This window comes from Perognathus longimembris, chromosome 10 (assembly GCF_023159225.1).
Source record: "Perognathus longimembris pacificus isolate PPM17 chromosome 10, ASM2315922v1, whole genome shotgun sequence".
Lineage (NCBI taxonomy): Eukaryota > Metazoa > Chordata > Mammalia > Rodentia > Heteromyidae > Perognathus > Perognathus longimembris.
This window is the reverse complement of record NC_063170.1, coordinates 47604457-47629720: the sequence shown is the minus strand read 5'-3', so window position 1 is coordinate 47629720 and position 25264 is coordinate 47604457. Positions and strand designations below refer to the sequence as shown.

Here is a 25264-nt window from a genome sequence, read left to right as displayed (position 1 = left end):
TATTTTAGCATATCATTTCTTCATTTGAGGTAAATGTTCTCCCTAAAGATATTTTGGAGGAAATCTGTTACATTATAGAATGATCCTCTAGCTTTATAATAGACTATGTGTTAAAGCTTCTATCACCAGCTCCTTGCATTTATTAATGTACTTGTTTTTGTTTTGGTCTTTACATGAGACTTCAGGAATTCTGTTTTAATAACCCCAGAACTTTAATCCTTAGCTCTCTGAAGGAGCAAGGTGTTTTCCTACAAGGTACTCACTCAGGCATTCATATTCAACAAATACTTCCTTCAGGGGTATAACTTCTGTCAAGTGCTGTATTTTCAGTGTTGGTACATTGTACGTGGACATCAGATCAAAAAGACAGGCAGGCAGGCACAAAGCTATTTCTGTTTAGTTGCTGTCTTAGGAAGCTCTGACTCTAGGTAATCAGCTAGCCTTCCCTCTTTCTCTTTCAGCTTTCTCTAGAAGTCCTTTTTCTACTCAATCTCTCGTGTGTCTTGAGTTCTAATTTTTCTAACCTGGGCTTTTAAAATATATATCTTTATTTTTAGGCAGACTCTCTACTATTTGAGTCACATGTGAACCCCTCTGGTCTTTGGAGTTTTTTCAAAAACTTTTGTTTGTCACTTTTTAGTCATTGTTGGCCATATTTAGACCTAGTATTTCTTCCTCTAAAAATTGTTTTTCCTCATTCTTTCAAACAGCCCTGAAAAGCCTGTGAGCGTGACAATAAATTTTGAAGATGAGCCATCAAAGAAATACATGGATGCTGAAACTTCATTATAGAATTGAGCCAAGAGGAATTATATATGGATATATAACTCTCTATGTATAATGTGTGATGTCACTATGTATAACAATATCTATTTATATATGACTACTGGGGATTTTGAAGTAGTTATCCGAAGCTTGTTATGGGCACCATGGAGACTATATGTTAATATATTGGTCTCTTAGAAGTGAGGTACATTCAAGTATTTATTCTGTTGAGAAAAACAAAAAGCTTTTCTGTCCTGCAATAGAACGATATGGAGAATACATTTAATCTGCTTTCCTTAAATTTATTTGTTACTCAGTGGCAGTTATAGCAGCCTTAAGTGATACATGTTGTATAATTTTTACTTGAGTTTCTAAGAGTGATCACGTGTTCGTTCACACTTGTTAGTGCTTTCTCGGGAGAGCAGGGAGTCTGTGTTGATGACACAGGTGGACGTGTGTCTGGCTTCCCCGTGTCTCTGTTCATGTGGAGGTCATCATGCTTCATGAGAGGTGGCATTTTGGGGGGGCCACAGAGTTCAACGTCAGAATGGAAACTTCCTGGATAGGCATTAGGACTCTTAATTATGATTTTTAGGAATAAAAAAGAATCTCAAAATTTACATAAAGCTTCCGTGCAAACAGACAAGTGAAATTGTAGGCAACTTCTGAGGTACTGCCCATATCACTGGTGACCTTCTGGATTTTCAAAGCTGTAAAAAGATGGATTGCTATGGTAAAGTTTTGTTACTTTGTAGAAATTTTTCTAACTACTCACAATTTCTAAAAGTCGTAAGTCCCAGTCTGTTCTTTGCTTTTGCTCTATTTAAGTGGTTTCGTTTGTATCAGGTTCAAGTTCCTATTTTTCTTTTATAATAGGATTTATTAAAATAATCAGGAGTCATGATTCTTTCATGGGTTTATGATCAGTATTATTTTATTAAGAATTACCTTTCATTTTCTGTTATTTCTATTACATAGGCTACATTTAATATATTATTCACAATTTCACTTTAAAATAGTTTGATTGATTCTATGCTTAAAATTTATACAAAATTTGAAAAGGTAAATTTAGATTAAAATGTAAATATCTGGTGCTCAGTTGCATTTATGCTTAATATCTGAAGGTAGTTAACAGATTTTATTTGCCTCTGTGATATAAAGCACTGCCACATTTGTATTTTAAAAGAAAAATTGGCATTTTATGTATGCCTCAGATTGATGGCATGCAGTTCTTGTCTGTGTTAGTGTCTGATTTTTATTTAGTCTTTCTGAGCTACCTTTTTAACTTCCAACAAATCATTTCTATCATTTTTTATGCTCTTAGCTCCCCACAAATCAATAAATATTGTTCTTGGTAAGCCTACAGGGCCAAATAAGGTTCTGTAACTGAGTTGGCAGAGAACAGTTTACAAAATCCTGGTGAATATTGTGAAGCCACAGAAATACTGAAGATGGTGAAATGAATATTGAAAACATTAAACTGAAATTCATTTGCTCTTCTTAGTCATTTGTGATTCAAGAACAAAAGTATGAAGAAACTGACCTTACAGAAAGATCATGAGAAATGTCAAAAACTGACATTTTAGTGTTTTTATTCTATTCTAAACTACTTAAGTAGTGTAATTTCCACCCCTAAGACCATATTTTCCTGTTCTGGTAAAAAAATAATAGGTTTAACTTCAGCCACAGATGAGATGTTAATTAAAGTGTCGCTGCTTTTCTTTACAAAGGTAGCTGTCATGTTTGATATTGCCTGAAAAAGAGTTGGCAATTGGTGGAAAGTGTTGGCCATGGTGCTCACCATCATTTATCAACCTCCACGCAAGGGTTTCTATTGTACTCACGGTAGCACAGCCCTCACAAGCCCACAGAGTGCCGCTGCTCTTCTAACTCCCCTGCTGTACCTGAGCAAGAGGGAGTCCTCCTTTCACTCCCTGAGTGCAGACGTCAAAGGGTTAACAACTTTGCTTACTTCCCAGGAGGTGAATTTAAAATTTAAGCCTAAAACTACCTGGTATTACATTGCTTCTGTGATTTTATTTAATTATGTATAGTAATGATCCAGTGCCAGAAAAACCATAACTTGCAAAATACTTTAGGTTCAACAGTGTTTTACTGTGTCTCCTATTGCTAATGATTTCTGCTTTATTTTGACTACTTGAGTATAAATGATCTGATAGGACTTCTCCGTTCAAGAGCAGAGGTAATGCCTGGTTTAAGTAATTAACTGCTTCTTCTAAGGCTTATCATGGATGGCATTCATTGCAAGACGGGAAAAATATAATTTATGTATTGATTTTTAAATGTTGCCTTACATAGGTGTATATGAGCAGTTGTAGTTGCTTTGTACAGATTTACCTCAAGGTGCAAAGTAATTAATCCTGTATATATTCCACTTACAAAATAAATTCACCTAAATAGTCCTGCACTTTCTTAGATGCCTTGATTTTTCAAAAATGGAGCTTAGTGCTACTGAATACCCTGGCTACAGAGCCAACTCAGGATATTCTTTTCTCCACCCTATGTTATTTATTTATAGGTACCTGTTTACAAAGACTATAGTAAGTCCTGATGTTGACCATCTGAAATTTACTTTCTTTTAATTGCTGTTTCAAATCTAAAATAGCAGCCTTTGAGAAAACAATGAATTAGCTTCCTTATGATTAAAGGGTGATTTTTATATATTTTAAAATAATATTAGATATTCAGAAGAAGCAAAGCACACAGTTTTTCTATAGCTTATTGTGAATGTGTTGAGTTGTCTGTGTGTGCGTGCGTGAGTGTGTATGTAAAGTTACCAGTCTTAGATTACTTAAAGCTGTGGTGTGTCAGTGTTGATATTTGCCAAGTCTTCTGTAAAATCTATAGGGTGAACTTTTTTATGTGTTCATGCATGTATTCATAAAGGAGATTTCTTTTTTTACCATTCAGAAATACTAAGTTTTCTTTTCTCCAACCAAAAAACATTTGCTTCTTTCCTGTACTCAAAGTTTCTGTGTGAGTAGAAGAGCATTTAAACTTTTTCCTTTTGGAAAGGCAGGTTAAAATCTGTAGAAGAAAAATGGTCTCTGAACTGGGCTTGCTGTGTAGAGGGTTATGTCATGGATCAGTTCTGTCATTTGATGCAGCATTTAACTTGTGAATCCTGTTTCTGAATGCTCAGATTTGAATGTGTTAGCTCGATATTCACATAACACAGCAATTCAAAATGTTTATATTAAATAACTTAATTTTTGAGAATTATTTATGTAGATTGCCTCATTGTTATTGTAAACAGTACAGATATGTGAAATACCTTTTCATTTATTTCAATAATTATTTATTTTTAGAAGGTAAATTTAAAGATTTTAAGTATATTCAAGATTTAAGATAGTGTTCACGTTGCAAAATTTGGCAATTTTGGTTTTAAAGCTTTTCAACTTTTCAAAAGTAAAGTAAGTAGTGGTTATAGGAAACCATAGTTGGGAACAGAATCGCCTGAAAATTACTTCTGCATTTGTTTAGCACATACTTTCGAGTGATTGTTATGCCCCAGTTTCATTTTATTGTTTCGATCAGTTTTGGCACGTTGATTTGTATGTATGTGTTGCTTTATTATTCAAGGTTTTATTTCAGGGTCTGCCAAGAGGGTGTCTTCCAGCATATTACTATGTTTAAAATATACAAAGATTGAATTTTATTATTCAGTTATGTAATATTTGATAACTTGGTGTAATTTCACAAGTACAGTTACAGTTTTTATGACTTTTATAATTACAATAACTGTTTTATAATAAAATCCAAAATAAATTAAACATGAAATTGTAGAACTCATATTTTCATTTATATGAAGTACAAGTCTCTACCGAAGTCTATAATGTGAACAGTCCTGCCTTTCAAATTTCACAATTGTTAGAAGAAAACTATTTTTTTGTAGATGTTATTGAAGTTGAAAAAGCAATAAAAGTCTACTTAATAAGTTGTTGACTGTTGCCTTTGTGCATTAGTAGAAGAGCTGCATATCTACAGCTTGGGCTGGGCTGGGGGCCGTGATCCTGCTTCCTGTCTCCCAGTGTGCGTGGGCTCTAGTGCTGGAGAGAAAGACAACAGCACACCACTAACACAAAATTGTGTTTTATGATGGCGTTTTGATCCCTAGGGAATACTGGGAATCCTGAAAACACAGTCCCTTTTAAAAACCTCTAGTTTTTCTTTGTTTTATGACTAGAAATTTTTGCTATGTGATATGTAATGATTTGAGCAAACACATCCCCAACTTGACTTGTTCTTTTTTGTTGTTAATGGCTGCTGTTACCTGCAACCTGGGACAGCATGATGGGATACTGGAGTTGAAGAAACAAGAAAAGACAGATAGAGAGCAGGAACCCGGGGCTTTGGTGTTCACCGGCCTCTGACTCGAGCTCTCCTGTAAGCAAGCTTGTGTAGTTCAGTACAGGAGAGAGGTGGGTGCAGAAAACAAGATATCAATCTGTCTTGTGGGTACAACCATTAACAAGAGATCTAGTTTGTGTACACAGTGATAATTGACTCCCTTATCGTGAGGTGGTAGAGGGAAGTGATAAACATTTCACCATAACCCAGACGTTCGTCTTATTCCCAAAGTCTCAAACTTTATAGGGTCCAGACAGCTCTACCTTCAACAGTCATAAGGTCCAGTTACACATTTGTTTTGTCTGTTTGACCTTTCCAGGATCCAGTTCTTAGCTTTCTGAGTACTGTTGAGGCATTCTAGCCTCTTTTCCTTTCCTGGTCTCACAGCTTAGCCTCAGAGTTCCTACAAATGGCTAGTTTTATTAAGTTTTTTCCTTACCAGCATATTCCAGGTCTTGGTTCCATGTGGCATTCTCATGAATGTCATAACTTAAGAAGGAAGATGGAGAAAAATGCTGTGGGTTTTAATGAGTGAAACTGAACTCTTTGCCAGGAATGGGGAAGAAATGGATTTTGAGTTTCTGCCTTTTTATTTCCAGTCTGTGCCATGTTCTCCGAGGCCTTGTCCTTCCTGGGTGACATTCCTTTTCCATGGTTGGCCATTACAGTCCTATTTCTGTGCTTCTAATCCTTGGGGCTATTGCACTGTCCCTTAGATTTTTCCACTCAAGGCTAGTTAGTGCTCTACCACTTGAGCCACAGCTCCACAGTCTTCTCTGTTCCAGCTGGCTTCTGACCTGAATCCTCAGATCTCAGACTCCTAAGTAGCTAGGATTATAGGTGTGAAACCTATGCCTGTAATGAAAATAGGTTATTTGGATTTTTTTTTTCTGCTGCCTTTTAAAATGCCTGATTTGAAGCTGGTATCCTTTCTTTGCTAGTCAGGCCAGTGTCTTTCTTGACCTTTACATCTTCCCTGTAAAGTTCTCAGGTATGTTCTGGAAAGGCTAAAACATTCATTTACAGTACTTTTTGTTTTTTCTTTTGTTTGTTTTTTTGTTTTTAGCAGAGAAGTAGATAAGAGAAAATTATGGCTTTCTGTTGGAAGAATAGTAGATCTCCAGTGGAGTCATTCTGCCTTGCTGCCTAATTTAAATGTGTACATAGAAAAATTCTTTGCTAGGGACCAGTGGCTCACACCTATAATCCTAGCTACTCGGGAGGCTGAGGTCTAAGGATTGTAGTTTTAAGCTGGTGAGGTCAGAAAAGCCTGTGAAACACCACCAGCTTTAATTAACCAGAAAAACAATAGACCTCAGGCATGGCTCAAGAGGAGGACCGGCCAAGAGCAAGGAAGCCGAGAATAGAGACGCTGAGTTGGAGCCCTGGTACCAACACACACACACACACACACACACACACACACACACACACACACACCTTTTGTTTGTTTTGGTTAATAGCATTAAGTCATTATGGTTTAACCTCTGAAATTTAATTCTGCTGTATTTACCTGAGTGACTCTCAGAATAGGAAACATTTCTAGAGTAGGACCATACTCCCAGGTGGAGGGAGGAGATACCTTGAGTTACAAAAAGTATTTGGAAATGCTTCCTGCACAACGTTGGAGCACTTGTTAGCTTTAGATTTTGTTTGTCCATGGTGGGGCTTGAATTCAGGGCCTGGGCATTGTCCCTGAGCTTTTCCCTTCAAGGATAGTGCTCTACCAGTTTGAGCCACGGCTTCACTTCCAGTTGGTTGGTGATTAGTTGGAGATTAGTGACACAGTTTCCTGCCTGGGCTGGCTTGGAACCATGATCTCAGATCTCAGCCTCCTCAGCAGCTACGATTAACAACCATGAAGCCACCAGTGAGTGCCCAGCAAATTTAATATTCTTTAAGACTCCATGATATTAAGTATCTTTTTTTTTAAGCCTTTAATGCAATTAAAAAAGCTGTGCTGGCTTCTCTACAGACTCACAAGACTCTGGGGTCTCCGATTCCAGGCCTCCTCTTCTCAGTGTCTGAGAATAGTGGGCTGGAATGGTCTTGTGTGATTTGAAAGATGAGTGTTGCAATAGTTCCTTTTCAAATGTAGTCAGAAAAACTTGGCTTTTCATTCCATAGCAATCCTTTAAATATTCGAAGATGAAACTGCTCTTTCCAGTGACTTCATTTTGGGTGCCCTATGTTGGACAGATCCACATCGTATAGGTTCACAGGTAGCCCCTGGAGTCTGATTCCAGCAGCCTTGGGGTGAAACCAGCGCGTTCTCCGGTTGCCTGGGCAACTCCAGCCGGCGTCACCTGTCGCCATGGCGCGCTCCGCTTGGCAGCATAGCGTCTTCCCATTGGCTGCGGCCTAGGGACCAGTGTCGGTGTTGCAACACCGGTTGGTGGCCTGAAGGAGGGTTTGATTGAAAATCAACGGTGCCGGTGCAGCTGGCCGCCCGTTGAGGAGACCTTGTGTGAGTTGGGGCAGGGCGGGAGCCCCGGTCTGGAGCAGCCGGTGGCAGCGGCCGCTGGAGGCGATGAGCTGGAGGACTTGCCGCCTGGACTGAGGGAGGGACGGTCCCTCCAGCGTGGTAAGTGGGCCCGGCAGGTGGGGATGCCTAGAGCGAGCCTCCGGACGCCCCTTCCTCGGCGGGGCAGGGCAGGCTCCTCAAGGCAGGGGGCGGGTGGCGAAAAGGGGCCCTCCACAGTTCCAGGAAGGGATGGACTCTGGTTAAATGGCCTCTTCTGATCTGCTCTGATGCCTCTGGAGGCGCCTTCATCTTCCTCCTCCCCCTCCCCCTTTGCCCAGGAGCCCCTTGGACTTGCCCTGTGGATTTTCTATTCCACCCAAGTGAGCGCTTCCACTTGCATACCTTCGGGCACTCTGGAAAGCTTGCACCTCCAATATAGACGGCTCCCCTAAGCACCAACACCCCCCCCCAGCTGCCACTTAGCCACACGTGGGCACCCCTAAATGCCATCCTTCCCCACCCACTAGACTGCCACCGACCTGGACTCGCCCTGTCCGGACACCACCACCACCAGCTACCCAAACCACATCCTTGACACTCGTCCGTCGTTCTGCTTGGAATCGCCACTCATTATCAAGGCTATCTCTACTTAGTGGGGGTTAAGTGACCCCCATGTATCGATCTCAGTTCTGTCCTACAGTTCCTCTGGTCCCTAGGTCACATTTAACACCTACTCCTCTGATTTTCGTCTGGCCCTTTCTGATCCATTTTTTTCCTCACCGGTATTAAACGAATCTTTAATATAACATTTGCAGCCATTTCCCTTCCCTGTTTAAATCGCTGCACATCTCTCCACGGCTCTGTCCACTCCTCAGCCATCTGTCGGCATTTCCCCTTGGTGGTCCCCACAGTGGCCCCATTTTCCTCTCCGGGCAGGTATTTCACCAGCCTGGTCCCCAGTCTGGTGTTTCCCATTGCTTCCTGCTTCCTCTGTCTGACCCTCCCTTCTCCGACTCCTTGGGCTTAGCGCAGCGCAAGCATGCTCACCGAATGCGGCGAAGTGAATGACTCTCCAAGAGGAGAAGTTATCGTTTTACACACTTCTGTTTCAAAAAGTCAGAAACAACTTCTGGCCAATAAGTTTTCGCTTACAAAGAATCCACGTTCAGCTCAAGGGCTTTAATTTCACTTAAGTCTGTTTCATGCCATAATAATTAGGTTGGTACTTGTTATGAGTTAAGATTGAGAGAGTGCAGTGTCATTTGCAAGAGTAGACCTCTACAGACAGAACATCCACCGGTTTGAGTTCTCACACCAACATTGCAGCTCTGTGGCCTCTAATAAATTACTGGCCTTTTACTCAACATTTTAGAGGGAAAGCTGAGCAATGGCTAACACTAAACACCTATTTCTTAGGATTGTCTTAAACATTAAGCATGCATAATCTCTACCAGGTGCATGGTACCTTAGCCACACTCAATTTTCATATATTTACATCTCGAAGTATGCTGAAGGTTGGAACTATGAAATTTGCATAATTGATTCACAGAAAGGAAAAAGATAAAAATGTATCTTTTGATTCAGTCAAGGGCAAATTTCTAGAACATTATTTTGCTATGAACTTTCCTTCTTTCTTTTTGGGTACACACTGGGGTTTCAACTCAGTGCCTTGTGTTCTGGCTTTCTGGATTGGCTTTTTCACTCAGGCAGGTGCTCTACAACTTAACCTACACCACCACTTCTGGCTTTTCGGTGATTAATTGGAAATAAGAATCCCATGGACATTCTGCTGGGGCAGGATGGGGGAGGTGTAGGGGGAGGGAGGGTACTGGCTTTGAGTCAGGATCGTCAGATCTCAGACTCTTGAGTAGCTAGGATTACAGGGGTGAGCCACCTGCATGAACTTCTGTGTTCACCTTCTCTCTGACTCAAGGAAAAAGCTCACTCACCTTGTGAGCACTTACTGACCATGCGCCATGCCAAAGGTGTCTGGCCAAATGAGGGTGGTTAAAAAGAAGGGACACCCAATAGATCAAACAGGAAGAAAAGGATCTGGAATGTTCTTTGCCTGTCCAGAGCCAGCTAGACTTTGACATTAAAGTCAGTTAGAAAGGAGCTGTGTGCACTTTGATAGACAGAAAGGAGTTAGAAGTTCTTTTTTTTTTTCTTTTTCAGCTGCACCCCGGTTAGTCAGGTGCTCTATCACTGAGCTATGACTTAGGCGGTTTAGATGTTCATTCAGCCAGCCAGTGTATTTACGGAACAGCCAGCTATTCAGCAGTGAATAAACAAAATCATTGTTCTATTGGGCTACGGTGACCATACCTGGAATCTCAGCACTTTGGAGGCTTGAGGCCAGAGGGTTGCCAGTTCAAAGACTGCTTGGGCGACAGAGCTAAAAAACACCATAAAGCCAAACCAAAGGTCAGATCAAAATAACCAGAAATTGTTCTCTTATGAATGTCAAGTAGTGATAAGAGCCTCATAGACTTTCCTGCCCAGGCTGGCTTTGAACCACTATCCTCAGATCCCAGCCCCTTGAATAGCTAGGACTATAGGTGTGAGTCACTGGCATCTTCCAAGAGTTTTCTGTTAGACTTCTCCATCATCTCATTTAGAACCTGAAATAGACATAATGGGGTAATCATAATAATAGCTGGGAGCTTATTAAATCTTGCATTATGATTTATTTGTTTATTTATTAATTTTGCAGTGCCGAAGGTTAAAAGTTTACAAATTTTTCCATCACAGCTGTCTGGGAGCAGGTCTGGGAAGTGGGTGGCTGGTGGTTCCAGTTGAAGAAGGTTGATGAGGTCAGTGGAAAGCTGCCACTCAAAAAGGGGTCTCATTCCTTTTAACTTCATTGATAAAGATTTCTCTTTCTAGCCAGGCACTGGTGGCTCATGCCTAAAATCCTAGTTATGCAGGAGGCTAACATCAGAGGATCATAGTTTGAAGCCAGCCTAGGCAGAAAAGTCTGTGAGACAGTTATCTCCAGTAAACTTCTCAGAAAAAGCCAGAAGTATGCTCAAGTGGTAAAGCGCTAGCCTTGAGCAAAAAGGAGCTCAGGACAGCAGCCAGGCCCAGAGTTCAAGCCCCATGACTGGCAAAAAAAATTCTTTCTAATAAGCAGCACAGTTGGTAGTTGTAGTTTTATTCTGTTAACTCCTTCAATAACGATTTATCTCCTTGACATGGCTAGCTGGTCACAGCACACCTGGCACTTAAAATATATTCTTTTAACTCCTTCAACGCAAGATTTACGTGGCTGCTGGTCCTAAACAGCACAGATAATACTCAAAAGGAAAATAATTCCAGGAAATATCAATACCAAAAAATATCAATATACAAGACAGAAGCAGGTTTGTTAGACAGAAAACAGTAGTACTATTTCTCACACTACCTGTCTCAGAGGATGGTTTTCAGGGTTAAAATGAACATTTCAGAATGCTGGGGGTGGGGGAGCTATGTTAGTTTTAAATATTTAAATAAAGGCTTGTGACACCGAAATCAAACTTCTTTCCAGTGTTCCATCTCATATTTCTCATGGGCAAGGCAAGGGATTGATGCGGATGAATGAGTGAGCACGAGTCTCTGCACTGCAGGAATGGCGTTATAGCCATTTGGACGTGTGTTCTCCCAGGCTGCACCTGATCGTAGGGAGAATGGCACTCCCCATTTTTCCCAAGGGAGGAGGCTCATGTTCTCCCACAGTGCCCCTGCCCAGGCCACTCCTCAGGTCTCCCCCAGTGCGGGCCAATGCTACTCTCATCTCCAGAATGTTAGCCTGACAGAATTTCATCCATACAAGCGAGTCACAAACACTAGATCACATTTGTGGTAAACATGGGTGGCCCCTTGTGTCTTCACTCCTATTGCCACCTCTGGTGTCACCTCCAGTGTCACTCCCCAGGTCTCTCTGGAAGCAAGTCTTCCCTATCTGACTACTCCTTCCCACTACAGCCAGTGAGTGGTCTAGGCAGACAAACTCGCTTTTCTCCAAGCCCCGAGCTCACAGGGATGGAGGCTGGCATTCATTCATCCAGCCTTCACACATGCTCTGGACATCACGTGATCTGCCTCATTACCACATGGAATGCAAATGTGATGTGTTATCTGAGGCTTCCTTTTATTATAAGGAGATTTGTTTTAATGTGTGCCAGTACTGGGGCTTGAACCCAGAGCCTGGATGCTGCCCCTTAGCTTTTTGCACTCACGGTTAGTGCTCTACTGCTTGAGCCATAGCTCTACTTTCACTTTTTTTTTGGCTTGTTATTTGGAGTTAAGAGTCTCATATACTTTCCTGCTTATGCTGGCTTCTAACCAAAATCCTCAGATCTCAGCCTCCTAAGTAGCTAGAATTACAGGCATGAGCCACCAGCACCCCATTTCTCAAAGGATATTTTTTCAAACCAATGTTTTATAATCATTAGAAACGATTTCCTAAGGTAAAAGTTATCATTTGCTTGTAGGGTGTGTGTGTGTGTGTGTGTGTGTGTGTGTGTGTGTGTGTGTGTGATATTGGAGATGGAGCTCATAGTCTCACACTTGTTAGGTGCTCTACCACTTGAACCAGGCTCTTACCTTTCATTTTGATTTCGCTTTAGCTGTTTTCAATAGGATCTCACATCTTCGCACAGGCTGGTACTTGGACCAGAGTCCTCCTACCTATGCTTTCCTTGTCGTGATACTCCCGGCACTCACTAGCTTATTTGTTGAGATGGAGGTCTTACCAGCCTTTTGCCTGAGATGGTTCTGTACTGATGGGGTATTTAAAAACACCCCAGCATCTGGGAGCTGAAGCACACACATATCAGTCATTCTGTCATCATTTGTCTTTGACTCAGGGCCAAAGTCAACAAGTTCTCTCCCCATAATCTAGACGTTTCCACCCTGAAGGTGAACTGGGTTCTAATCCTTTCCTAGAATAGCTGTGTGGCCTTGGACATAGTTTACCCCTCAAGGCCTCATCTGGGAAGTGAAAGTGGTGGAGTCACAGTCTGCAACTGAGGACCTGGAAATGTGTTTTGTCATCCTGTATGTTGTCCTGTCTCTCCCTCTGGGAGAGACTGGGCCTTCTTCTCAGCGGTCAGCCAGCAACTCTCCACCTGCGCTTCCTCATCCCCATTCTGTTCCCAGCCTAGACACAGCAGGTTCCATGTGTCTTTCTTGAAAAGCTGTCTGTGTTCTGTGAATTCCACACGTCCCATAGAAACATAACCACACCTATAACTCTGAGTACTCGGGAGACTGAGATCTGAGTATCGCGGTTCTGTGCCAGCCACGGCAGACAAATCCAAGACCATCCTATCTCCAATTAAGTAGCAAAAAGCCGGAAGTAGACGCATGGCATAGGTGGTAGTTCGTGGCACCAGCCATGACCCCTAAAGGCCGAGCACAAGCAAAAGGCCTGTGGTTCTAACCCCAGTACTGGCACAAAAATCAAAACCAATTAGTAGTATGTGATCTGACATAATATGAACGACATCTTAGACTAGAGAACCATGCTCACTTTTTTTAGTTGTGGATTTTTCCTCCATGTTTTTTTTTCAGAATAACTGGTTTATTTGCTTATAATTAGCAGCTTAATTATCATGAAGCTATCTCATAAACAAAAACACACTGATTTTACATTCTTTAAATGAAAGATTATCAATTCTGGTTCCTCCATGTTTTTTACTCAAATATTTCTCTTACTTTACTTTGACAATGTGCATTTATGTCTTATTTTCCAACAAGTTGATCCTTTCTTGCCTCCCTCCATCCCTCCCTCCTTCCCTCCCTTCCATCCTTTCTAGCAGCACTTGGGCTTGAACTCAGGGAGTTGATGCTCTTTAAGCCATACCCCCAACCCTCCTTTTTGCTGCTTATTTTGGAATTAGAGTCTGGTTTTCTACCCAAGCCTGGCCTTGAACACAAATCTCCACAATCGTCACCCTCTTGAGTAGCTATGAGTACAGGCTTGAGCCACCAGTGATTGGACACTTTCAGTGCAGGATGTATAATTTACAACAGGAATACAAGCCAGCAGCTGGTGGCTCATGCCTGTACTCCTAGCTATCCAGGAGGCTGAGATATGAGAATTGTGATTTGAAACTGGTCTGGGCAGAAAATTCCATGACTCTTATCTCCAATTAACCACCAAAAAGCTGGTGCAAAAATTAAATAAGGGATGGGAATGTGGCCTAGTGGTAGAGTGCTTCCCTCACATACATGAAGCCCTGGGTTTGATTCCTCAGCACCACATATTCAGAAAAAGCTGGAAGTGCTGCTGTGGCTCAAGTGGCAGAGTGCTAGCCTTGAGCAAAAAGAAGCCAGGGACAGTGCTCAGGCCCTGAGTTGAAGCCCTAGGACTGGCAAGCAATAAATAAATAAATAAATAAATAAATAAATAAATAAATAAATAAATAAATAAATGCAAGCCTGATATAAACTAAGTAGCGATTAGCTTCAGGCACACTAAACTTTCTTCTTGTTACAACTTTGTAAGTGCTGTTTTCTAAGTAAGTGAAGAAAATATAATGGACTATGAAGATGTAACCTAAGTGTTGACAAGTGTTGAAGTTATTTCCTATAATGATTCAAATGATATTCTGCTTTATATTTATGAATTGTGAGACCATTTAAAGATCTTTTGGTTTTTAGAGAAAACCTGGGAGGTGGATTGGGGGAATTTCCTGGTGAAGGATCTGAAAAATGGATTACAAATCCTCCCTGTTATTTAGTTAGTGGATTTGCCTTGCACAGTTTAGATTAATTACAGTCAATTAGGTAATTTTACCACCACCTGGATTCCTTCTTCTGTCACACATGTTTACCCTGCAATTAACAAGAGATCAAGGAACAGATGAGGTAGGTGTCTCTGGAGACTTCTTTAGCACTAACCTAAAATTTTAACCACAATAGAAGATCAGAATTCCTTTGGAGAGTTTCCTTTTAGAAATGGATTAGAAAAGTCAACAATGAGTCAGGACTGTGATCACGTGTATCTATGCGTGACTATGTCTGGGAATGCCAAACCCCACTGTAAGTCTTTTCCATTCCAAGCCATCTCAGATACAGTACTGGGACCCAAGACTGGGTCTGTTTGTAAACCAACAAACCATGTATCCCACTTCTTTATGGGGGAAAAAAAGCCTGGCTCAAGTCTATAGTCCTAGCTACCCCAGAGGCTGAAATAGAATTGTGGATCAAAGTCATCCTGGTCAGGAAAGTCTGTGAGACTCTTATCTCCAATTAACCACTTAAAAAAAACAACAAGCCAGAAGTCGAGCTGTGGCTCAAGTGGTAGAGCTCTAGCTTTGGGCATAAAATCTCAGGGACAGATTCCAGGCCCTGAGTTCAAGCCCCAGGACCAGCACAAAAACAACAATAAAATTCCCTGAAATTAAATTTCAGTTTTATCTTTCAACCTAAGTTTCAGGAGGACTGAAGGAAAATTCACCTAACCACAATGTGTGTGTGGGTTCTGTCAGCCTTGTCTCATCATAAAGCAAGTATCAAGGAACTGATGTGCTTCTTTATTTACCTCTTTGTGCCAGGCTTGAACTCAGGCCCCAGGTGCTGTCTCTTAGTTTTTTAACTTACTTTTGGCACTCTACCACTTGAGCCATACTTCTACTTCTAGCTTTTTGATAGTTGATTGGAGATAAGAATCCTATGGGCTTTTCTGCCCTTGTTGGCTTTGAACCATGATTCTCAGATAACAAGTGACTAGGATTGTAATCCTGACAGGCATGAGCCATCAGTATCTGTTTCAATTCCTCTGAATAGTTTTTCACTATAGGTTTTCCAATATGTGGAGATGTGCAATCGTAAGCCAATAAAGCATGCTTTATCATGCCCGGACCACATAGTCAAGTCAACCTGTGCCATCGAAACAACTATATATATTTTTTATATCAAGTCAAACTCTGCAAGTTCATGTATTGAATGTTTGGTTCCCGGCTGGGAATGGGGAGCATGAGAGGTGTGGCCCAGTGGGAGGAAGTAGGTCTTTGGGGGTGTGTGTTTTTGGATGTCACACTTAGTCCTTGGTGCCTTCTTTCTTCCTGCTTCCTGTGTACCATGAGTCAGAGAGCCACTGCACGTGCTCTACCACCATGTGTATGGGCTCCATTTAGACCCAGAAACAATGAAGTCAAAAATTATTAACTGAAACTTCTGAAACCAAACATACTTTTCTCCTTTAAATTGTTTATATTGGGTATTTGCTCACAGCGATGGAAAGTGTAATGAATACATGAATGTGTGTAACATCGACTTTCTCTCTTCTGGAATAAGAAACAACCGACTCTAGAAATTGGCAAAGAGAAAAAGGCAAACAGACTGTTCTCTGTTAGTGAGCCCATCCCTTGTGTGGAGGTAGGAAATATTACTGAAATGAATAACGACAGTCAAGCATCCATAGTGGTTCATTCCTGGCACCCTAACTACTCAGGAGGCTGAGATCTGGAGGATTACAGTTGGAGTTAACCAGGCAAGGTTTTCTAGACTCCATCTCCAGCTAACTAGCAAAAAGCAGGGCTGGAGATATGGCTCAGGAGGTAGAGCACCAGCCTAAGTGAGTATAAGGTCCTGAGTTCAAGCACCAGTACTGAAAAAAAAAAAAAGAATAAGTAGCAAAGGCGACCATGGTTCTCCTAGAGGGTCTACTTTAGAGAACTGCATTAAGCTAGGTTTTTCAGGCTGGCCAGCTTCCTGCCAGTTACTCAGGTGAGCACAGGGGCTTGGCACAACCCACTCAGGCTTCCAGAGTTTTTGTTTTGCACTTACCCATATTAGGGGTTCAAGTAAATGCTTATGAGCTTGGGGAATTGTGGGAATAGACGATGTTTATATGCCTTCTGGACACTGGGTGCTTAGTTGTGAATGGCGGAGTTTTCTCTGACCCAAGCTGAGAGAGGGTCCCTCTGGCTGAATTGGCAGTCTTCTACTCATTGAGAATCGCTAGTGTTTCAGTGAATGTCAATTGAGTTTTCAACATTTGTTAATAGACATGTATTTGGGAACCTACCATAGGGGAGTTTCTGCTGCTATGCGGAGCAATATTTGTAAGGCCTGTAGGTCAGAAGGCTGGAAGTCAAACATGAGCCTGCAAATATGGACTTGTTGACCACTACCAATCATGCCACTAGTGCATGCAAAGCTCATGGGAGATAAACAGTAAATTCGTATCTGAAATTAATCTGAACTTTTGCGTGTAGAAATAGCCAGTTGTGTCTGTATTAACTGAGAATATTTTGGCTCACACAACCCAACTAAAGTTCCTCCCTGGGTCTCACTCTGCAAGGAATGCCATGCGAATTCTGGGGCCTTGATGTCTTACAATGCCTGATCAAGACAAAAAGGTGAAGACCACCGACAAATCAACTGACAAGAAGCAGCCAGGAAGCACCCCCAGGTAAGCTCCCCCACCACTGAGAAAGTGACTGTTGAATGGAGTCAGTGGCTTGTGGAGAAAGGAGAGAAGACTCCTGACAATGGCTTCTTGGGATAACAGTGTCAACAGAAACGTTTGATCATTTCTAGCCGTCTAAAGGAAATGGACAGCTCTCTGTGGGCCTGCAAGGGGCTGGCCAGCCGGATGCAGTGGGTAACATGACCTTGTTTACCTGCAAGCTGTGTTGCCTGACATCGTGCCATTTTCTCTCCTAGGGACTACTCAGATCTTCAAAGACTCCGGTGCCTTTTGAACGTCCAGTCAAGCAAACAGCAGGTAGCGTTTTCAAAGACTGTGCATGTGTTTGTAAAAGAGCATGTGTGCATGTGTTTATAAAAGAGCATGTTTCTCAAGGAGCTGTCTAACGTCTTTGGGAACATAGTAGGTTCAGTGTCTTTGTTTCTCACCTGTTTCCCTTCCTCCATGAGGATGTTTCTCCCCTATCTGGTCCAGGCTCTGCCAAGACCTGGCATCCACAGATTTGCCCTCACACATGCGCCCTGCGTCATCCTGTGCTTCCCACCAAGTACCTGGTGGCTTTAGCAGCAAAGCTTTTCAGTCTAGCAGCCATCTCTGACTGAGTGGTGAGCTTGCCTCTCTAGAGGATTCAAGAGATTCATTTTTCCAATATCAGCCACACTTTCCTTCTCCTCCTCCCTTCAACATAACAAGCAGGGTTAGAATCATCACAACTCTGTAAAACCAACTAGCTCATGAAGAACTGCCTTTAAGCTGTTGTTGAAGCAAAGTGGGAAGTTTCTCCTGAGCTTTCTCCAAATCTTAAATAAGTCTACCTAGAGTACAATGTCAGATTGCTTTAGAAGTCTGATGCAAATTAAGAAATGTATTTGCAATTAAAAAAAGATAGATGAAAGAAAAAAATCATTACTATCTCCTTATTGCCTTGATACTAACGAGGTTTAATACCACTGTGGTCAAGGCACAGGGCTGGTCACGTCCTCTGGTGATGCATGCATCATGAGTGGGGTGGAGATCTCTGGAGCTTGAGTGGCAGGGAAGGATACAGTTCATGAGCCGTGGGCTGGTTTGCCATCAATGCTATTGATGGGAAAGGCATTCCAGTGGACTGAGAAAACTCACCAAAAATCTGAAGGAAGTAGCTAATAAACATGGAACAAAATGGTGATGAGACATTGCTATTGGGTTGGTAGGGGTGGGAGACACTGGTGTCTGTATGGCATACTTAATCATGCAACACAAAGCATGTTAAACTGTGTGTGTGTGCGTGTGCGTGTGCGTGCGTGTGCGTGCGTGTGTGTGTGTGCCAGTACTAGGGATTGAATTTAGGGCCTGGGAGCTGCCCCTTAGCTTTTTTCACTTGAAGATGGAGCTTGACCAATTAAGCCACACTTCCCCTTTCCAGCTTTCTGCTGGTTGATTTAAGACTGTCATGGACTTTCCTGCCTGGGCTGGCTTTGAGCCAGGATCTTCAAATCTAGCTTCCTGAGCAGCCAGGATTAAGGTCATGGGGCATTGGCAGGTGGCTGAAATTTCCAACCAGAAGTGACATACTCAGACTTACAAAAGAGTATTATAGCCTTGATTTCATTCTAAACTCTTTCCTTTCCTGTACACTGTGTAAGCAGTACAGGGACCTTGGATTTGTAGAGCATGTATCATCCTTCTCTGCCTTCCGATCTGTGTGCACATCTCCCAAGAATACTCTGGAGTTCTTCCCACAGCCTAGTCCATGTGCCTCCAGCTCCTTCACTTCCACCATAACCCATTCACTAATTTGACTGTGTTTCTCAGCCTGTTTACTAACTGTGAGTTCTAGCTTCTTGGGTCTATACAGGGCAGAGTCCAAGGAACTGAGTCAGTTTTGGTTTCTGGACTCACATTGTTTTCATCAAAGGTGAGATGGTTGCTTCAGAGTTCCTATTATTATTATTGTTAATAATAATAATTATTATTATTTTGTTCTGGTCCTGGGGATTGAAATCACAGGGCCTACGTGTTGTCCCTGAATCCCTACTACCACTTGAACCACATTACCACTTCTGGCTTTTTTTTTTTTTTTTGGCCAGTCCTGGGGCTTGGACTCAGGGCCTGAGCACTGTCCCTGGCTTCTTCCCGCTCAAGGCTAGCACTCTGCCACTTGAGCCACAGCACCACTTCTGGCCGTTTTCTGTATATGTGGTGCTGGGGAACTGAACCCAGGGCCTCATGTATACGAGGCAAACACTCTTGCCACTAGGCCATATCCCCAGCCCCTGGTGTTTTAATTTTATGATTAATTAGAGATAAGAGTCTCACGGATGTTTCTGCCTGAGCTGGCTTTGAACTGCGATCTTCATATGTCAGCCTCCTGTCTAGTGAGGATTACAGGCATGAGCCACCAGCGCCCGGCTCAAGGTTCCTATTATTAAGTCCTTGGCCTTGGCAGCTGTAGCTGCCAAGTTTGTGGTCTCTGTGGAGTCTCAAGAATCCAGATATCCTGACTACTGGAATAGTGATTGCATGTACTCTGTGTTTCTATTTTGGTAGCTTCCAGCCATCAACTTCGATAGTGCCCCAAATAGCATGGTGAAGTCGGAGGCCGCCATCAAGGCAGGGGTGTCCAGAGTTCGAGGCCAATGGCATGAGTCCACAGAAGCCGTTGAACTTGAAAATTTTAGGTAAGCAATTTCCCTTGTCTTCCACAACCAGTTCTTGTTCGTTTATTTAAAGTTGGTTATAAGAACTAAGACTGAAACCTGTTTAAAAAATGTCCACTGAGATTCAGAGCATAACGGATGTAGCACATCACTAGCAGGCTGGGCAGTCACTGATGGAACCGAGCTGCAAGCTTCGGGCCCGCAGCTGACCCTGCAGTCAGAGAGTGTTTCTAGGTTGTCAATTCCGATGGCTGCCGGAGCTTTTGGTCTGCCCCCACCTTTCCATTAACGAGGAGATGCGAGTCAGTTTCTGTGAGCAGATATCATGGCTGGAGGGTGCGGTAGTCAGCACACGAAGACTCTCAGATGCAGAAACCGCGCCTCACCTTCCACTCAGAGTGCACATGAGCCACATACGATCATCACTGCACATGCTTTGCAATTACATGTTTCTGTGTCATGTTTGACTTTCGGCAACATGTTCAGATTCTGTATATTCCAGAACTGCATAGCAATCAATAATGTCGAAGGATGGATTTTTAAAAATGGATCCAAATGTTAAACCGATGCAAATAAACTCAAATGAATTTTGTTGAAGAGTATTCCACTGAAAGAAAGAAAAGTCAAAAGAAAAACAAAGAAAAACAACAACAGGAAAAACAATCCCAGAGGACAACAATTCAAGGACCGCAGGACATTGAACCAGCCACATTCCGTCAGGCTCACGCTGTGGGCCTCAGCCTAGGTCACAATGAATGCATGAAATAGCAGCATGAATAGTTTAGAATGAACATTTGTTTATTTGATCTAATTATCTTATTTCCCTGTCATTTTATGGATGTGTCATAACGTCTTGGACTTGTGTGTGTGTGTGTGTGTGTGTGTATTTAGTGTATGTGCACGTACATATACATACACCTAGACATATAAAGGTTTTATATATGTATTTTGTTTGCATGGTATATACGTATATATGTATTTTTCACTACTGTGGTTTGAACTCAACCTTGCACTCGCTCAGCTGGTGTTCTAGCACTTGAGCCTTGCCTCCAGCCCAGCTTTCAGCCCCTTAGTTTGATGGATAGTGGATTCTTATAGACTTTTCTGCTTGGGCTGGCTTCAAACCATGATCTTCCTGATTTCAGCCCCCTGAGTAGGATTACAAGCTTGAACTATCAGCACCCTACCAAGGGGCTATATTTTTAAAATACTTTTTTTTTAAATTGAGAAACACTATTTTGTGTTACATATCTGGTTTACTAGTGTCTAAGTATGAAGATACTATTACAGCCCATTTGTTGCTAGGGCAGGAAGAGGCGATGTAATTGCATCTGAAAGATGACAAAGGCAAAATGTGTGAAGGACGTCACAAGGTGACAGAGCTTGCCCTTGGTATTCCAGTTTATTGGGCCTAGATCTTAACATTATCCTGTTTTAATATGTGTCAGAATATTGTATTATAGATTCTATAGCACTGTGACTCCTGCACAGAATCTTCTTTCCTCTCCCAGGTTTAAAGTAGGATATTTTGGGAGTATTTTAGACCTCTTTGATGTGTTGTATGTCAGCAAAAAGGAGCTGAAATTTGAATATTTTGAAATTCTATTAACACACATGCGCGCGCACACATACACACACACACATACACACACATCAGATAAACAACCAGCAACCATCAATCAATAGAGGTGAGGAAGTATAAACTGCTAACAAATGCTAAGCGTCTATGAAGAAATGCATGTGTCACCTCTGGTATTGGTGGCTAGAGTGGCCAGTGGAGTTGAAGGTGGGCCACGATGGAAGGGGAGCATTTTTCCACCAGTTGTGCAGCTGGGAAGATTCTCTCCATATACTGTTTTAATCCCTCTAGCCAGTGTGTGTGGGGTGTGTATTTGTGTGTGTATTTGTGTATGCGTGCGTGCCAGTCTTGGGGTTGAACCCAGGGCCTGGGAACTGCCTCTGAGCATTTTTCGCTCAAGGCCATTGCTCTACCACTTGAGCCACAGCTCTACTTCCAGCTTTTTTGTGTGGTTAATTGGAGATAAGAGTCTCATGGACTTTCTTGCCTTGGCTGCCTTTGAACAGCGATCCTCAGGTCTCAGCCTTCTGAATAACCAGAATTACAGGCGTGAGCCACTGGCACCTGGCTTCCTACTTCTCGTTTTAACAGTTGGTACTTGTCTCCCATGATACGTTGAACTTCGAGACTCTGAGGATTTGCCTGGACATTGATAACCATTGTCTGCCTTGATGACTTTGATATTGTCCGTAGAATTTTTCTTATAAAATGCTCTTTTGTTTGTTTGATCTTAGTATAAACTACAAGAATGAGAGAAACTTTAGCAAACACCCTCAGCATCCGTTATTTCAGGAGATTTTCACAGCCCTGGTGAAGAACAGACTCATATGCAGGTAAGACTTCCTCTGGACAGACAGATGTGGAATTCCGAGTGGCTGCTTCCGCCCCTCATATGTACAGTATGGTTTGAAGCGGTTGAGATGAGTCACACAGCTCCAGTCAATGAGAACACAGAGTGGAGGCTGCTGGGAAGGAGAGAGTGGGGGCATCCGTGCAGTTTACTGAGATCTCTCTGGTCAGGCACTGAATCTGTCTGCATGTGATGACCGGTTAGGTGAAGGGGGAAAACACTCAGTTACATGTTTTCTGGGTCTTGTTAAGTTTGTGCCAGTCCTGGGGATTGAACTTTGAGCTTCTTCTTCTCCCTTGGTTTTTGTGCTCAAGGCTGGTGCTCTATCACTTAAACCATACCTTCACTTCTGGCATTTTGCTGGTTAGTTGGAGATAAAAGTCTCAAGAATTTGTCTTGTGGCTTTGAATCACAATCCTCCACAGATTTCAGTCTCCTGAGTAGCTAGGATTATAGGCATGAGCCACAGGCACGAGTGCCTGGCAGTTGCTCAGTTCTTTATGGTGCACATTAAGATTGTTGAAAGGGCTGGGAATGTGGCTTAGTGGTAGAGTGCTTGCCTAGCATGCATGAAGCCCTGGCTTCTAGTCATCAGCACCACATAAACAGCAAAAGCTGGAAGTGGCTCTATGGCTCAAGTGGTAGAGTGCTAGCCTTGAACAAAAAGAAGCCAGGGACAGTGCTCAGGCCCTGAATTCAAGCCCCAGGACTGGAATTTATCCTTGGCTTGAATGAAGTAGAATAATGATGAGCAGTAATCATGTGTGAAATGGCACTAGGAAACAATGTTCTTTAAAATTTTTTTTGTGTCAACTAGCAAGAATGCTTCAGGAATTGCTACTTTGGGAGAAGTATAACAACTCAGTCTAAGACTTGGCATCAATTAGTTCAAAAGGGCATTCCCCTCCCTGCCTTGGTCCTGGTATTGGTGTTTGAACTGAAGGTCTGGGCACTGTCTCTTAGCTTTTTCACTCAAGGCTCTATCACTTGAGCCACAGCTCCCCTTCTGGCTTTTTGTTAGTTGACTGGAATAAGAGTCTCACCAACTTTCCTGCCTGAGCTGGCTTTGAACCACAATCCTCAGATCTCAGCTTCTGAATAGCTAGGATTACAAGTGTGAACCACTAGCACCCAACCTCAAAGGGATCCTAACAATTCTTCAGTCTCTCTATTCTTAGTGATCTCTTATTCTTTGTGAAGAATGGGACACCCTAGATTGGATGGAATTACTTTCCTGTAACCTGAGCGGTCCCTGGAAATCCTCAAAGTAGGAAGAGTAATTGTCTACCTCCGTGAGTTCATAGCAGGAGAAGGAATTTAGGATGTGGCACATCAAAGCATCCTTTCATGTCTGCCTTTGGCTGCTGACAGTTCACAATGTTCAGTTCTATTCTAAAAACAGGTCTGAGTAAAAGATGGATTAAACACGAGATCTTCCATTGTCTCTCACCTCAGGTGACCTTGCTAACATGACCAGTCTTTCTTCAGAAATACACAAGAATAATTTCTTGTGGCCTTTTCGCACATGCCTTCCTATCCCCTTTCCCAGTGAACATCAATCAGATTGACTTCTGGAGCCGGGCACTGGTGGCTCAAGCCGATGGATAATCCTAGCTACTTGGAAAGCTGAGATCTGAATATTGAGGATCGAAGTCAGCCTGGGCAGGAGAGTCTGTGAGACTCTTAGCTCCCATTACCCACTAGAGGCTGGAGATGGAGGTGTGGCTCAGGGAGTAGAGCATTAGTTATAGCAAAAAAGCTACAGGACAGTGCCCAGGCTCTGAGCACAAGCCCTAGGACTGACACAAATAAAGGATTTAGTGCTGGATACAAGGCTTAGATTCAAGTTGTTTAATGAACTGATGAGCATCTATGATGTACAAAGAAGGGAGTGGATATGGAGGAGGGAAAGGAGGGTAAGCACATAAGGATGAATTGGACATGGCGTTCTTCCCTTCCTGGACACTCAGTCGGTTCAGGCTAGTGAAGCAGCCCCTGTTCCAATCCAAAGGAAAATATGGTAAAGTTTATTAAGATAGCTTAAGGCTGGATGAAACTGGACAGTGGAGCTTTGGTTCTTGGTCCAATTCTGGTTGTAGGCAAGGTTAGGCATATTGAGGATGTTGTGCTGCTTAGTTTTGCCCTGAGACCATGATTGTTGGAGAGCTTGGACCCATCTGTGAAGTGCTGCTTAGTTTTGCCCTGAGACCATGGTTGTTGGAGAGCTTGGAGCCCTCCCCTCACTTTCTGAAAAGGAGAAGTTGAACTCAAGACTACTTTGTCATTTAAGCCACACTTTCAGGCCTTTCTGCTTTGGTTTATTTTTCAGTAGGATCTTCACTTTTCTCTGGGTCAGCCTCCAGCTATGATCTTCTCCCTGCCTTCTGAGTAGCTGAGAGTACAGACATTTATCTTTGCACCTAGCTTATTATTTGAAAGATCTTAGTAACTTTTGGCCAGGCTGGACTGGAACTTCATGCTTACCCTCTTTACCTACCAAGCAACTGGGATTACAGGAGTGGGTCACTGTACCAAGCCCACAACTGTTTTCTTTTGGAGTTTCACTTGGTTGTCTGTATGAAGACCTCACCTTGTAACTAAGAGGTGAGATGAGAGGACTGGAAGTTAGGATACAGTGAAGATTTTCTCCCGTGTTTTAACCCTACTGTAATACTTTTTTTTGGGGGGGGGGTGTCAGTCCTGGGGCTTGAACTCAGGGCCTGGGTGCTGTCCTTGAGCTTTTTTTTCTTCTCTCAAAGTTAGCACTGTATCACTTTGAGCCATAGCACCACTTCCAGTTTTCTGGTTATTAATTGGAGGTGAGAATCTCACATACTTTCCTGCCCCAGCTGGTTTTGAACTGCGATCCTCAGATCTCAGCCTCCTGAGTAGTTGGGATTACAGGCATGAGCCACTGGCACCTGGCTTCACTGTAATTCTTGAAGTGCATGCTATGGATGGAGAGATGTGCATTCTGTGATTTCATCTCATCACACGGCACAGAGAGAGGTCAATAGGCTTTTTGCTGCCAGTCCTGGGCGCCATGGTGTGGTCTGCCCGCTAGTTTAGAACTTACTTAGAAAGATCATTGAGCCAGTCCATGACTTGTTTCAAAGAAAGATTTGGACCTCAATCCAGGGCCTTAGCCCATGCTAGGCAAGTGCTCTACTACTGA

General features: G+C 42.6%; 2 protein-coding genes across 10 annotated transcripts in view; both read left to right on the top strand.

Moving 5' to 3' along the window:
* Positions 1 to 4728, top strand: part of Slc4a7 (solute carrier family 4 member 7) — an 86398-nt gene extending 81670 nt beyond the window's left edge. For all 9 annotated transcript variants that reach the window (XM_048355981.1, XM_048355979.1, XM_048355983.1 and 6 more), the window contains one exon: positions 711 to 4728. In XM_048355981.1, the coding sequence (XP_048211938.1) occupies positions 711 to 792 (82 nt within the window). In that variant the 3' untranslated portion in view covers positions 793 to 4728. The remainder of the gene's footprint in view (positions 1 to 710) is intronic.
* Positions 4729 to 7289: 2561 nt separating this feature from the next.
* Positions 7290 to 25264, top strand: part of Nek10 (NIMA related kinase 10) — a 171625-nt gene continuing 153650 nt past the window's right edge. Inside the window, exons 1-5 of the mRNA XM_048355989.1 lie at positions 7290 to 7720; positions 16893 to 17003; positions 17258 to 17318; positions 19551 to 19681; positions 21974 to 22072. Of these exons, the coding sequence (XP_048211946.1) occupies positions 16930 to 17003; positions 17258 to 17318; positions 19551 to 19681; positions 21974 to 22072 (365 nt within the window). The 5' untranslated portion in view covers positions 7290 to 7720; positions 16893 to 16929. The remainder of the gene's footprint in view (positions 7721 to 16892; positions 17004 to 17257; positions 17319 to 19550; positions 19682 to 21973; positions 22073 to 25264) is intronic.